This window comes from Gymnoscopelus microlampas (assembly GCF_963454915.1).
Source record: "Gymnoscopelus microlampas genome assembly, chromosome: 5".
Taxonomy (NCBI): domain Eukaryota; kingdom Metazoa; phylum Chordata; class Actinopteri; order Myctophiformes; family Myctophidae; genus Gymnoscopelus; species Gymnoscopelus microlampas.
Genome location: NC_139942.1, coordinates 43,821,252 through 43,835,116, shown reverse-complemented (window position 1 = coordinate 43,835,116; position 13,865 = coordinate 43,821,252). Strand labels below are relative to the sequence as shown.

The following is a 13,865-nucleotide window of genomic DNA, read 5'->3' as shown; positions in this document are numbered from 1 at the left end:
CATTTTCGCAGCCCTGGCCTGCGGTGTCTTCGTGGGAAAACAGTGAGCTGCACTTCGAAATGGAAAGATCTGGGTCTTTGAACGGAAGATTTAAAGAGCTCAGGTACTCCTTGCTATGTTATTTAATTATTTAAAGGTGCCGTAGCAAGGTGATGGATGTTTGCAACACACCAGAGGAATGGCTGAAGTTTATGGATGGAGAAGCAAGCAAGAGGGAGGGGGGAAGAATTCCTGTGGATTTGTTGCCACCATGTGGTAAAAAGGGAGAACACTCTCATTGACCAACTTCCTTTACTCTCCTTATCTGCTATTCATGGCCTGAGGCCACATACTGTATTACAGTCAAAGGGGGGAAATATTGAGCAATGTGCTTTGCCTCTCAGACTTAGATGTTTTGTCTCATCAGAAGACAGTCAAAGTCAGATTTGTAGCATTATAGGAGGAAGTGCATATTGTACAATTCAAGGTGTGTGACATAATTTATAGTTTTTGACCGTGTAATCAAGAATCCAATCTCACTGTTTATTGTGTCTCTCCACTGCTGTGTCCATTAAGAAAATTTGACATGAGCTGCACATGTAGGAATGAAACCCACCATTAGTGTGAGTTCTGTGAGTTAATGTTTCTGCATGCCATGCAGAAACATTTTGCTGATTGTAATTGTAAGAGTGAGTGACAAATAAAAACTATTGAATCTTGAGTTCCAAACCACTGTATCAACTTGCCAAAGAAAGTAGCCGTTTTTCACCACTCATGTCCGATGACCTATGTCTGCAAAATGTCGGCTGCAAGTTGATGCATGTTTGCTGTAGCTTTGTCAACGGCAAGCTATCAGATTACCTCTGACTGAAAACAACTGACTGTTGCTGTTCAGAAAACTACAGGGTATGTGGGTTTACTGCTCTTATCAGAGCTGTGAAAGCTGCTGAGTCTTTGGGTGGCTCAGTGTATTATAAATCAATAAAGACACAATGTGTGCCAGCAGGCAAGGGTCAAATCCGTTTAAAAGTCCTCTTGCTGTTTCCAGGTACCCTCGAACCAGGCACTTAAAACTCATCTGCTCTGGCCGAGTTGCTCACGGGCCAACAGCGTTATACTGTGTAGTGTACTGTATGTGAAAGTGGAGCAGGGCATTGAATCATTCTAAAATCATGCCAGGATGAATAAGGGTGAAACACAACCTCTCTCCTTTACTTCAAGTGTTTTAAGTTGAACCGTGATGTCTTACTCATCTTTACCTTTTTGCCACACCCCGGAAAGCAGTATTGCTTCAGTGTCTTGGACCTGTGTGAACTAGTAGCAGGTCCTAAGTTATCTCTAGGCACACTCTCCATGCATGTGCATGTTTGCACTTGTGCATTCAGCATCCTCAACCGTGAATGTATATTACGCAATGTATGTTTGAGAATAATTGCCCCTTGTGTAAAGTGTGTAGCCCTATTTGTGTTAGTATGGACCATCTACAATTGCCCGGGGGACGAGAAATATGCACTTCCTAATTCATGGGATAAGGGGACTATTTGAAGCAAATGTTTGTTTATTTTTTTAAGTGGCCATCAAACTAGTTTTGTGGCATAAACACTGAGGATATATTGTCCAAGCTCAGACGTGTCATAGTCCCTGTTTAAATCCTGTGTGTGTATGTGTGTGTGTGTGTGTGTGTGTGTGTGTGTGTGTGTGTGTGCGTGCGTGCGTGCGTGCGTGCGTGCGTGCGTGCGTGTGTGTGTGTGAGAGAGAGAGAGAGAAAAAGACACAAGAGAGGAGGATGGAGAAGGATGGAGAATAGAGAGTGAGATATAAGGAATTGAAGAAAACAAAGACTGAGAGAGAGAGAAAGAGAGGAGAGAGAGAGAGAGAGAGAGAGAGAGAGAGAGAGAGAGAGAGAGAGAGAGAGAGAGAGAGAGAGAGAGAGAGAAAGAGAGAAAGAGAGAGACACACACACACACACACACACACACACACACACACACTCACACACACACACACACACGAGAGAGAGAGAGAGAGAGAGAGAGAGAGACTCAAGGAGGGGAGAGGTGGAACATAAGGACAGGCACACCTCTCCATTCACAGCATGTTGCAGCCTGTGGGGCAGCAGCACGTTACTCACTTTACTGCACACTGTTTGGGTAAGTAAACATACTCTCATAAAAACATGGGCCTAAGAAAACTGCGAGAAGAACGGAATAAACAGTAAGACGAGAATAGAATGTTTAGACTGGAGAGGCGGTTGGATATTTAAGACTCAGATTTAACACATATGCTGTAGATTGTTAGTGAGGGCACAAACAGAGCTATAAGACATTCATCGCATACTCAGCTGCTTGACAAAGGTGAGGTAATGATCTTCTTCACTAAATCCTTCTCTTGAAAGTTGCTGCTTGTATTTACTTGACCTACATTTCAGGGTTCTTAATATACATTCCTCAGATGCTACATTATCAGGCAGACGAAATGTATCGCTTCTTATCTTTCAGAAAGGATATGATGATATTGCTGATACTTTGTGGGTCTTTCAGGCTATGAGGTGATGGGTTATCAGAGACTCAGTTTGTTTTTAATCTATATGCCTTAAAAATACCTGAAATGACAAATAGCTTTTTGTATTTTCCAGACATGCATATAACCCTGGCATTTGTACTTTGTGTACTTATATGAAGCAGTAACTAAGTATGATGTTCCACTCATAACTTGGTGTTTCAGTTGCAGGTTGCTCTTTTTGTATTTCTGCTTTTGTAATTAAGGCTCATTCAGGCATTGCAATGGTATCAAAGAGGAAAAAAACTCTTACATTGTTGGCTTTCATGTATTGTTTTACTTAAATGTATTGATCACATTGGATTAGCTTAGTTAAGACTTTCAACTTTCACTATCCATTGCTTTAATTAATCAAGTATTTGATTGACAAACAAAAGCAAAATATATTCTTCAGGCTAACACGTTATTTTGGGGATACAAAGCTTTTCTTTTGACAACATTTTGGTGAGCTTGCTCAATCTGAGACTGTGCTTTCTTAATATTAATCCAACTGTGCTTTGACTCATTACAGTATGTTTACTGATTCACTCTTATGTAAAGGCATCCTGGGAAATAAACAGTGGACTTTGGAAATGGCACAGTCAGGATATATGACATGAGGAACTAATGTAGTTTTCTCACACAAGGAATTTGCTTTCATAGTAATGGAGCAAACCGTTTGAGAGGTTATTTCCTCTTTGGTCCTTGAGGAAAGTTCAAAACTTTGAGAAAGATTGAGAAAGACGCTCGCACACTGATGTGCTCCAATGAAAGCCTCACTATGTAATTTGTTTTTAATGAATATAATGTAATTTTGTCCAATCTGTATGGTAGAGTATGTTAATTATACAATTGGGGTGGTTGTATTTTGTCTCCCTGCTCTTCTTTTGAGACATTTAGATTGTGTCAAAAGTCATGTCTCACCTAGAAACAGGATCTGACACAAATGTTGACCTGATGGTCAAGATTCAATTCATCCCCCGAGCAAGGCAGGCAGGATCTATTAGCTCAATGGCAAAAATGTCAGCACTTGCGCAGGAATCTGGGTTCAAATCCGGGGTAGAAGAGGAAGAAGTTACATAGTGCTGCTTTAAAGAAAAATGCATTTATTGCACCCTAAAGGGCTCACATGCCCTTCATCAGACTGAGCTTGATGAAGGGCATGTGAGCCCAAAACGTCACAGCACTTTATGGTGCAATGCATTTATTTTTCTTTAAGTAATGATTGAGAAAGAGACACAGAGAGGGAGATGACATGGAAGGGAAAATTCCTTTCACATTCATTGAATGGATGGCTGTGTCGTAATATTTTTTGTTTCTTTATGACAGAGCGTACTTCTAATACTTGACGTGTTTTATCATGTCTTCTTAGAAGCTTGCCAATGTATTGTGGCTCAGTGCGAATGTTCGGAGGTCTACATATTACGGTTGTTTTGCTGCTATATTGTGTGCCTTTACAGTGGAAAGGAATTTCCCCCTGGGGACAGTAATGTATAGAGTCTAAGGTAACCGTGTAAAGTAAAAACTTTAACCATCTAGAAACGAATGATGCCTTTCTAGTTATGTGCAGATTCTGGTACATTCTTTTGCTCAAACAGTAATGTCAGCTTTGTACCCAGAACTGTAGCTGTCACATATAGCTCCATCATATATCATATATCATATCATCAATCACAGTTTTCATTTATGAAACAGTATCTTGAAATATGTCTGTGTCTAAGGCTCTTTTATATTTTTTACTACAGTAAGAATCATACAGATAATAGGATGACAGAGTTGATACAAATTCAGTATTGAAGTTCAGTCATGAAGTCTCAGGCTAACATAACTGATTGGAGCACCAATAGAGATCAACCAGATTTTAGACACTTCTAGGTTTGTGGCGAGGCTATGGGGAAGCACTAAATCAGATAGCAAAGTCTCAGCCAACTTGATTGGTGCCATTAAACTGAAAAACAAATCTAGATAAACCTCAGTGAAATGTAGTATTTTAACAGGCTTACTGAATGGTGAAGGTCCGGCCATTGTTTAAAGAAGGTGTGGCCTGATTCAATCAAGTATTTGCATTGTTCATCTGATTACTTTAATGATAACTGCTTCTCCTCATTCCCTCTATTTTAAACACATTAAAACCTGGGCGTCTATATTTTGGGCATGTTATACATTTTTTTGTTTTACTTTTTCAAAAATGTTCTTGTGAGATTGTAGATTGACATTTTCCCCCCTTAAATTTTGAAGTGGTTAAAGGACAACTTTACCCATTTTCAACCTATCTTCATATAACTGGTCCTACTAATGCTCATTTTAAGATGGCACCATCTCTGTCTACTCACTCTGTATCTCAGAGGTCTGTGGACGGTTCAGGAACCTGCCTACCAGTGACATCATTAGTAGGTAGGTTTGGTAATTTCAAACAATATTTAAAAAAATATATACATATATGTATTATGTATTGATGAAGAACAATGGCTTCTATTTCAGTTACGTTCCAGAAAGAGAAAGGCTGTAGTTTCTATTAAGCTTGGAATCCCAACCGATGCTGTCACTGGTGGGCAAGTTTCTGAACTGTCCATAGCCCACCGATGAGACCCAGACTGATTAGACGGAAATTATGCCATCTTATAATGAGCATTAGTGAGGACCAATTATATGAAGATATGGTTGAAAATGGGTGAAGTGCTTGTTTAACATCAAGGCCGGATCTCTGTAAATGCTCTGTCTAATTGTTCATGGGGTATTGTTACACAACATGGAGTTAATGAGAAGAATTATCAGCATCTATCTCGACTCCTCTCCCATGGGTCAGATGATGATGATGAGGATGATAATTATGATGATGGAGGAAAGAAACCTTCCTGAGATTAATGAACAAATTGGTTTACTAGCTGCGTATCAAAATCATAATGCGGTGATGAGCTATGGTTGAAAGAATACCCCAAGTCAAATTTATTTATACAAAACATTTCATACGACAGGCGTATGTGCTTCAAAATAAAAGCTAAAATAGGCAGAGTAAACATCCCAAACACATAAGATAGGAACATAGACATTATTACATATAAACACAAAATAAGATTATAAGATAATGCAAACCTTAGATAAAAACATATGCGATTTAACAAAAGGATAAGATAAACAACACACTTTGAACCTAACTAAACAGCTTGTACTGTACGTTTTGAGTCTGCTTTTAAAAGAAGCCAATGTAGCAGACCTTAATTCAAGTGGTAGAGTTCCATTAGTAGGACCATAATGACAGAAGGCACCATAACCTGATATAGAATGTATTCAGGTTTAATGAGGGGACCTTTATCTGATGATCTTTTCTAAGGGATCTACTGTATCTGTTCAGTGAGCATGCCAACAACGTAGAAAGAAAAGCTTTTAATAGTGTAAATATATTTGCGAAAGAAGCACTGACTTAATTCCACTCCATGACCCCAAAATGCCCCAGTCAGTACTCTCTGGTCAAAATACATTTTGTGCTTCCTTCTCTTTTTCTAGAATTATCCTGTATCTATCTCTGATGTTCCTCCTCCATTTCCTGACCGTGTCTTGAAGAACTCCTGTTATACAGTACATCTTGTTTTTTCCCCCTCTTGCACAATCATTGTAGTGTTACCCCGCAAATGCAAGACGGACCACAATGTAGGGTACAAAAATAGCAATTATTTTATTATAGAAAAGCTTTACAAAAATGGTACTTGTATTTATTTGCATATAGAAAATGGTTTAAAAGTGTTTAAGATTGCATCAAATAGAAAGGAAGACTGGTACAAAAATAAATCAAACAAATCAAATAAAGAAAGAAGGGAAAGGAACAGCGGTCCTTAAGGTGCCGCTTGTCCCACATGGACCTACAATCAACGACAAAGCACATTTGTCAGTTCATAATATACACATGGCACGATAGCATAGTGTCCCCCTGTATCTGTTAGAGCAATGACATTATACATGTAAGTTACACAGAAACAAACTACCGCACATATATCAACCCTGCACATATACTGTACATATACTCACATTTCTCCAGTTTAAATGCCTACATGTAGCTGAAGAAGCCACACCCCAAACAATGAACAGGCACAACAACAGTACACAGTGGCACAGACCTGACAATATAAAAACAAATCTTCATTGTAGACCATACAAAATAATACATCAGTAAAAGCGAGGATACAAAACAAAAACAAACAAACAGGCTTACTGAGTTCCATTCAAGAATTCTAGATTCCATACAAGCTTGTACATCTGCTAGAAGTTAATGATACTCATCAAGTACAATTTCATGTTAATCTAGGGAGTTTTGCTTAAACTAATCAACTAATTGCATTAAGTTAAAAGGATGGCAAACTTCCAGCGCTCTCCCTCTAAAACTCCTAGATTCCAGGACATTTTTAAGAGTGTCATGCTAAAGTGTAGGAAACTTGCTATTTGGCTGTATAGGGATTCTGTTTCTGGTCCACATTTAACTGTCATTTGTCTCCCTTCCCCAGAACCGGATGTCATTTTAACATGAACAATCCAAATCCTCCCCTAACACTCGTCAACGGCACAAATCCGGAGGACGATAGCCTGGTGAGCAATGACTTCACAACGGCCTTGGGTGCCCTCATCCTCAGCTTGGTCTTCCTCCTGGGGGTCCCTGGCAACCTCTTCATCATCTGGAGCATCCTGGCGCGCGCGCGTCGGCGCTCCATCACCACCATCCTCATCCTCAACCTCGCGTGCGCGGACGGCTTCCTCATGGCCCTCACCATCTTCTTCATCATCTACCTGGCCAAGCAGTCGTGGGTCTTTGGCGACGCCATGTGCAAAGGCCTCTTCTACCTCTGCAACGCCAACATGTACGCCTCCATCCTTATCATCACGGTGATGAGCTTGCACAGGCTGGTGGCCATTGTGTGGCCGCGTAAATTGTCCGTCCTAGCCAGCAAAAGAATCGTGATGAGGGTGATCTGTGGGCTGTGGGTGCTGGTCATGTTCATGTCCATCCCCGGCCTGGTGTTTCGGGATGTGAGAGAGGATGTGGATGAGAGGAACAAAACCAGGCTGGTGTGCGCCTTCAATCATACTAAACCTACATATGTAAGTGCATAGTGGGGCCTTGGACACAGGTTTTCAAAGTGAGGGCTGCCAGGGGGTGCTAGGTAGAGCAAAATCAAAATAAACAAATAAAAAATGTCTTCCAAAAGGTGAAACATTAGATAGCAGCTCTTCTAGCTCACAACATGTCACGATGCGACACCTTGTGAGCTTGCAGTTCGACTATTTCAGTTAGTTTTTTTTAAAGCCATACACAGGATGTCATGAAACTATTCCATGCGGCATGAAATCAGGGAGAGCATCTAATTTTTGTGAAGTTTGAGAGTGGAAGCAGTTATATATGGTAGGATTCCTTGAAATGATCAAGTGGGCATGTCTCATCACCACAACATATTTTAACCCATAAACCCTGGCATTAAACGTGCCATCACTTGTGATAGAAAACATTTGTGATGTGCATGTTTCTCTCTCGTGTCTTTTCATGTTCTTGAGGTTTATGACTAAAAGACAGATCCAGTCTTGTCAGTCTTGCCAAACTATTCACAAAGCAATTATTTGGAGTGAGGACAACACGTGTTTATCCTGTTTTACCTGTGCACACAGGTGAGGTTCCAATACGCCTTTGAGACGGTGTGTGGGTTCATACTTCCATACACGGTCATAGTGACCAGCTACATCCTGATTCTACGACGTCTGAGAAAGACCAAGTTCCGTCGCAAGGTTCGCAGTGAGAACCTCATCCTGGCCATCGTGGTGATGTTTGGCGTATTTTGGCTGCCCTATCATGTGATCAACATGGTGCAGGTGTGTGGTTGTATGCTTGTTGAATAATACATTGTGTGTGTGCGTGCGTGTGTGTGTGTGTGTGTGTGTGTGTGTGTGTGTGTGTGTGTGTGTGTGTGTGTGTGTGTGTGTGTGTGTGTGTGTGTGTGTGTGTGTGTGTGTGTGTGTGTGTGTGTGTGTGTGTGTGTGTGTGTGTGTTTCTTTTTACTGATTTAAAGATAAAGCTGACGGGGAAAAGGTGAAGGGGTGGTACTGTAGGTACTGTCACAATTAATCACTTATACTTCATTGACCAGAGCCCCCAGTCTGTACTCGGTCCCCTCCTTTTTTCCCTCTACACCAAATCGCTTCACAGAATGTTGGCCTACTATGATATGCCCAGAATAGGGCATAATAGTTGGTTAACCTTAAAGGCCAGCTTGGGGTTCATGTGGGTCTGGAAGCAAGGCACTAAATCAAAAACATCTGGTCATCTGAATGAATAGTGTCTGCTTCTGTCCTATAGGTGGCAGCAGAGTGGTACAATGAGGGCTCAGCAGTAAGAGAAAAGTGAGTATTGGTTGTGTCCTACTTTGTCATGAGAATTTTTTCACATTTACACATCAAATTTTTGTTCATATGTCTTGTAAGTTTCTGTATATTTAGTTAGTATTTTAGAAAAAATATGTATTCAAATCTTTTACTATAAAGTTTAACTTTTCCTCAAGCATGAAATATATTCTGATTCAGAAGGAGTATTACATATCAGTAATAGGCCCCCATCGCCCTCCAATACAAACTGACAAACATTAAATAGCTCCCAGAGGGATTTATAGAGCAACAATTGGATATTTCCTGTTGGCTGTAAACTTTTATCCAATCAGGAATGGATAGGGCACTTAGAAAGGATACAGATTAAACAAGTGAAATTGGAAGTGATGAAACAAAGAAATGAGCAGACAAATTGGACCTGGAACACTATAAAGAATTAAGCTGATAAATGGGTAGCCTACTCTCACCTGATTGGCTGATTTATTTGCAACCCACCTGCAAATAAATGTTCGGTTTATTAAAGAGCTGGAGAGATGGGAAGACTCCTGTTACTGACCAAACAGTAGCTTGTCGCCATAGGGGACACTGAGGTTCATATTTAGAAACATATTTAGGCTTACATGCCCAAAGTAGGGATGCCAAAATTAACCGTTAAAGAAGATTAAAAGTAAATGCATCAAGGGTATTATTTTTTCAACAGATAAGGTTGTTCAATTATTCTTGGTCAGGAGTTATCACGTATCACTCAGTATGGCAATATCACTCAGTTGTCAGGGATGTGTAAGGAGACATACAGTAGTGACAGCCTACAATACATGGTTGTATTTGACAGTGTCCTTTTCATTCTCTCTCCCTTCAGGTTGGATCACATTTGGAAGTCCAGTCGTGCCGTGACCTCAGCTTTGGCCTTCATCAGTAGCTGTGCCAACCCTGTCCTTTATACTTTCGCCGGGAAGTCCTATATCAGGCAGAACGGCTTGGAATTCATGGCTCGCCTCTTTGAGGGCACATCAATGGACATCACAGGGACCAAAAAGGGTGCTCATAGTAGTGCAGCAGACAACAGTATGGGACTTCGAAATGCAGAGTCTACTGCAACTGTAAGCAACGGCGCCAATTCTGTGCAGAACAACCTAACCCAATAAGAAGAACCTTTGTGACCCTACCAGAGCACTCTACGTTGAGTGAAATGGGTAACCGCCCAACTCACTCCAAATCCAACTCACTCCAAATCGCGCCCAACTCACTCCAGACATCTCACTCCACACACTTGCCCAACTCACTCCACACACTTGCCCAACTCACTCCAAAAATTATTATTGAGTACAATATTGAGGAATTAAGTACAATATTGAGGAATTTGTTACTTTTAACTCTATTCTGTTTTAGGCTTGGTTAAAGTTTTAAATACTGTCTCTACAAAACAACTTAATGGTTCTGGGGGGGGGGGGGGGGGCTCGCTGGCCACTTTGGCACTTGGAGTCCAGTGTTTGTTAGATGTCTTATTCTATTGTTGGTCAAATCAAGAGGTGTTGTTATATTCCTCGTTAAGGTTTTGGCCCTCCTCCACTGAGTTCACCCGCATAATCACCCTCCACCCAGGTTAGGGTTAGGGTTTAGGGTTAGGGTTAGAATGTAAGAGTCTCCACCGATTCAACCCACACACACACACACACACACACACACACACACACACACACACACTATAATATTATAATGTATAGCTGCAAAGTAACTAGTAAAACAAATACATTTAGTGGAGTAAAAAAACAATATGTGGATCCAATATGTAGTGGAGTAGAGGTAAAACCATTGGAAGTTGGGAATACTCAAATAACGCACAAATACCCAACATTGTACATAAGTACAGTACTTAAGTTAATGTACTTAGTTACTTTACACCACTGACACATTGAACCAATATTACACTGGTGACATTGCATGGAGTGAGTTGGGTTTGGTCCTGGAGTGAGTTGGCTATGGTCCTGGAGGGAGTTGGTCTTTGGTCCTGGAGGGAGTTGTCCCAGCCCTGGAGTGAGTTGGGCGAGCCCTGGAGTGAGTTGGGCAAATATTTCTTAAGTCTTCATGGAGTGAGTTGGATTTGGAGTGAGTTGGGCGGTATTCGTGAAATGACGTGTAGCATGAGACGCTGGTTAAAGCCAAGCATTGTCAGCCTAGCTGAGCCTGGAGTGAATTTAAAGATTACCTTTAAATCAGAGCACCATTGTGGCGTTTACATAGTTGCGTTGTAAATAGTGTATAATATACCCATCATAAAAGTGTCTATAGTATGTCTAGGCTGTATTCTAGGCACAACGCTGTTCACTATTGAAATACATAAGATTTGTATATAGAGATATTGGTCACACTTTACTTGAGCATATTGCAGAGAAAATGAAACGGAAGATTAAAATAGACATTAATCTGGCATGGCCATAGAAGCTATCACTGCTGTACTCACATTTGAATAAAGTATAGATGTACTGTATGTGGAGTAAATGCATGTCATACCCTGGGAAAAGTTAAAATTCAGAAGTTACCCACGAATCACTAAAAGCTCTGCAATTTTGTATTTATTAGAAACAAACTCCACTCTGCTGTAAATGCAGCAATTTTGTTCTACATTGAAAATGTAAATGTCTTGTGTTCATACAGTAGTTAAACTACAATGATACATATAATTCTCATGTCCAGACTGAATTGGTTTATTTTTTACACTTTTATATTAAAAGATAAATGCCATTTTGAAACGCTTTGTGTTTTTATTGGGTCGTGCTCGTCTCTTCCTACTGCAACACCCTTGGAGAAACTCAAATACAGGTAGAATAGTTCAAGAAATAGAATATAACGATGCATCATGTGACTGAGGCCAGGTATATCCAGACGGTAAACGGAACAGTAGGCACCTTTTTAAAGGTTTCTTTTGAAGTTTTAAGTTTGATTTTATAAATGTAGGTGGCCAAATACGTATGACATTTTTTTTAATCACTTACATATTTTACAAATCCTGCAATATGATATCCAGTAGCTAATTTAGGGGATAAACAAGAGGTTGAAGGGTACATTTAGGTCTGATAACGTACCAGGCATGTTCAAATCATAAATACTTCCAAAGCATACATTTAGGTTAATTATTTTCCATTGAAGTCCCCACAGGGTTTAGGTGTCCACTGGACCTGTATCCTCCCATCCAGACAGTGAGCTAAGGATTTCAAATCTTGTAATGTTCATAAAGCCTCTGGCCAGACAGCAACTATGTGTGGTGTGTTTACACAAACCCTAATGGCTGCAAATCAACTAAAACTTATGACAGATGATCAAGTCACATAAATTAATCTTATGCTTTTCAGAATGGTATATTAACTGCACAGCACACACAAGACTTGTAATCAACTTCTTGTTTATTCAGTTATTGAAAAATGTTTTGGCACAATACTACAATACTTCCCTAGTCGTCCAGTGATGTCCCCAATACCTAGAGCATCAAAAGAAAAACATTGTTTTAATAATAGTCTGCAAAGTCGTTCATGTCTCAATGTTTGCATAATAATAAGTATTAAACAAATTCAACTCAAGGAGCTTACCGTTATGTATATAATGATCCAAGCCCTCCACAACCTATTGGGTAGGGGAGAAAAACACAGAATACCCATCATTACACTCAGTTCACCAACACACGTGACAATCTGCAACATGGTGGAGGAGGAAATCAAACCCATCAGTGCAGTAAAAAATGTAATCATGAGGTTCAGGTGAAACACGGACTGCAGAGATCATCATGTTAGGTTTGACTAAAAACTGTAGGTGAATCGACCGCATAAATAATGATAGCCTACTAATAATCATGTTCGAACGTTACACCTGCTTGTAACAGAGGCACACAGACACAACCCCCCGCATGTCGAGTCGATGTTACATGCGGTTAGCTACACGCTAGCACACGAATAGGCTACTATCAACAATCGGTGGTTTAATGCCAATGTATGGATGGCAGCCTACAAATTAACTCTATCAGCTATAATATATTACAGACACAGATGGCAACATCAGTAGCCTACAATTAAAGAACACTACCATGTGACAGACGGTAATCCAACGCCACAGAAACAGCGAACGACTTGACGTTAAATTATAATTAATTCTAAGTACACAAAATGAAGCGCTAAATAAAGTGATCTAATAAAGCATGTTCTTACCGGTTAGAGTTACAGGAACATATGGATCGTCAGGCAGGAGTACATGAGGTCGGTCCACCGCATGTTGAGGACAGACCATAGAGTTAGAGGACAGACAGAGAAAGAAAGAGACACATAATGAGGCTGCGGCTGAATTTATGGCTTCATCAAAACCACGTGTTTGTTGTCCTACCTCCCGTTTCCTGCCTGGTCTGGCTCTCTGCCACTGTCTCTAGGCAGACTTTAAGCACACCAAAATAAATACATTAATCATATGAAATTTATATATATATATATATATATATATATATATATATATATATATATATATATATATATATATATATATGCGCGCACTGGAAAACTCATTTTCCAGTGCATTTCATATAAAGCAGTATAAAAAGCACACACTATTTTGTCAAAAATGTGAAAAATAAATAAAAGTAAGTAATGTTTTACGTATACATGATGTGAACATACACGGTACATCATTCTCAGACTTAATTTTGTCCTTCTACCTCATGTTTATGCCCCAAAATGACTGGATATACAGGTTTTGTAGCAATTTGTAGCTACAGTAGAAATATTAGACCTTACTTGTCGAATATTCAAGCATGTATACTTTACTTTACTTAGAAAGATTTTCCAAATATATATATATTTTTTATTAAAAAAAAATTAACACCAAAGTGCCCACTCTTCCTTGGTGCCACTGCCCACCTTAGAAAATGTTCCCTCACCAAGATGGCGAAGAACACCGTCCAGTTTGCATTTCCTACAGACGTTTTGGCTACGGAAGCACAGCAGGTCCAA

General features: G+C 39.9%; 1 protein-coding gene across 7 annotated transcripts; it reads left to right on the top strand.

Annotated features, from left to right (window-relative positions):
• Nucleotides 1–2,008: 2,008 nt before the first annotated feature.
• ltb4r2b (leukotriene B4 receptor 2b) lies at nt 2,009–10,310 on the top strand. Of its 7 annotated transcripts, none has more exons than XM_084058599.1 (6): nt 2,086–2,129; nt 6,022–6,093; nt 7,014–7,605; nt 8,167–8,367; nt 8,852–8,895; nt 9,737–10,310. In XM_084058599.1, the coding sequence occupies exons 3-6, from the start codon at nt 7,033–7,035 to the stop codon at nt 10,020–10,022; spliced, it is 1,104 nt and encodes a 367-aa protein (XP_083914725.1). In that variant the 5' UTR covers nt 2,086–2,129; nt 6,022–6,093; nt 7,014–7,032; the 3' UTR covers nt 10,023–10,310. The 7 variants fall into 7 exon arrangements, with proteins under 7 accessions (XP_083914721.1, XP_083914725.1, XP_083914724.1 ...); XM_084058598.1 differs by lacking the exon at nt 2,086–2,129 and adding an exon at nt 2,138–2,333; XM_084058595.1 differs by lacking the exon at nt 6,022–6,093 and having other exon boundaries at nt 2,009–2,129.
• The last annotated feature ends 3,555 nt before the right edge of the window (nt 10,311–13,865 follow it).

Excerpts from the sequence above, each read along its gene's own strand:
- ltb4r2b (XM_084058595.1), top strand. The coding sequence starts at position 7,033 with ATGAACAATCCAAATCCTCCCCTAACACTCGTCAACGGCACAAATCCG. Across the intron at positions 8,368-8,851 it reads ATGTGATCAACATGGTGCAG|GTGGCAGCAGAGTGGTACAA; the intron begins GTGTGTGGTTGT and ends TCTGTCCTATAG. Across the intron at positions 8,896-9,736 it reads GGCTCAGCAGTAAGAGAAAA|GTTGGATCACATTTGGAAGT; the intron begins GTGAGTATTGGT and ends CTCTCCCTTCAG.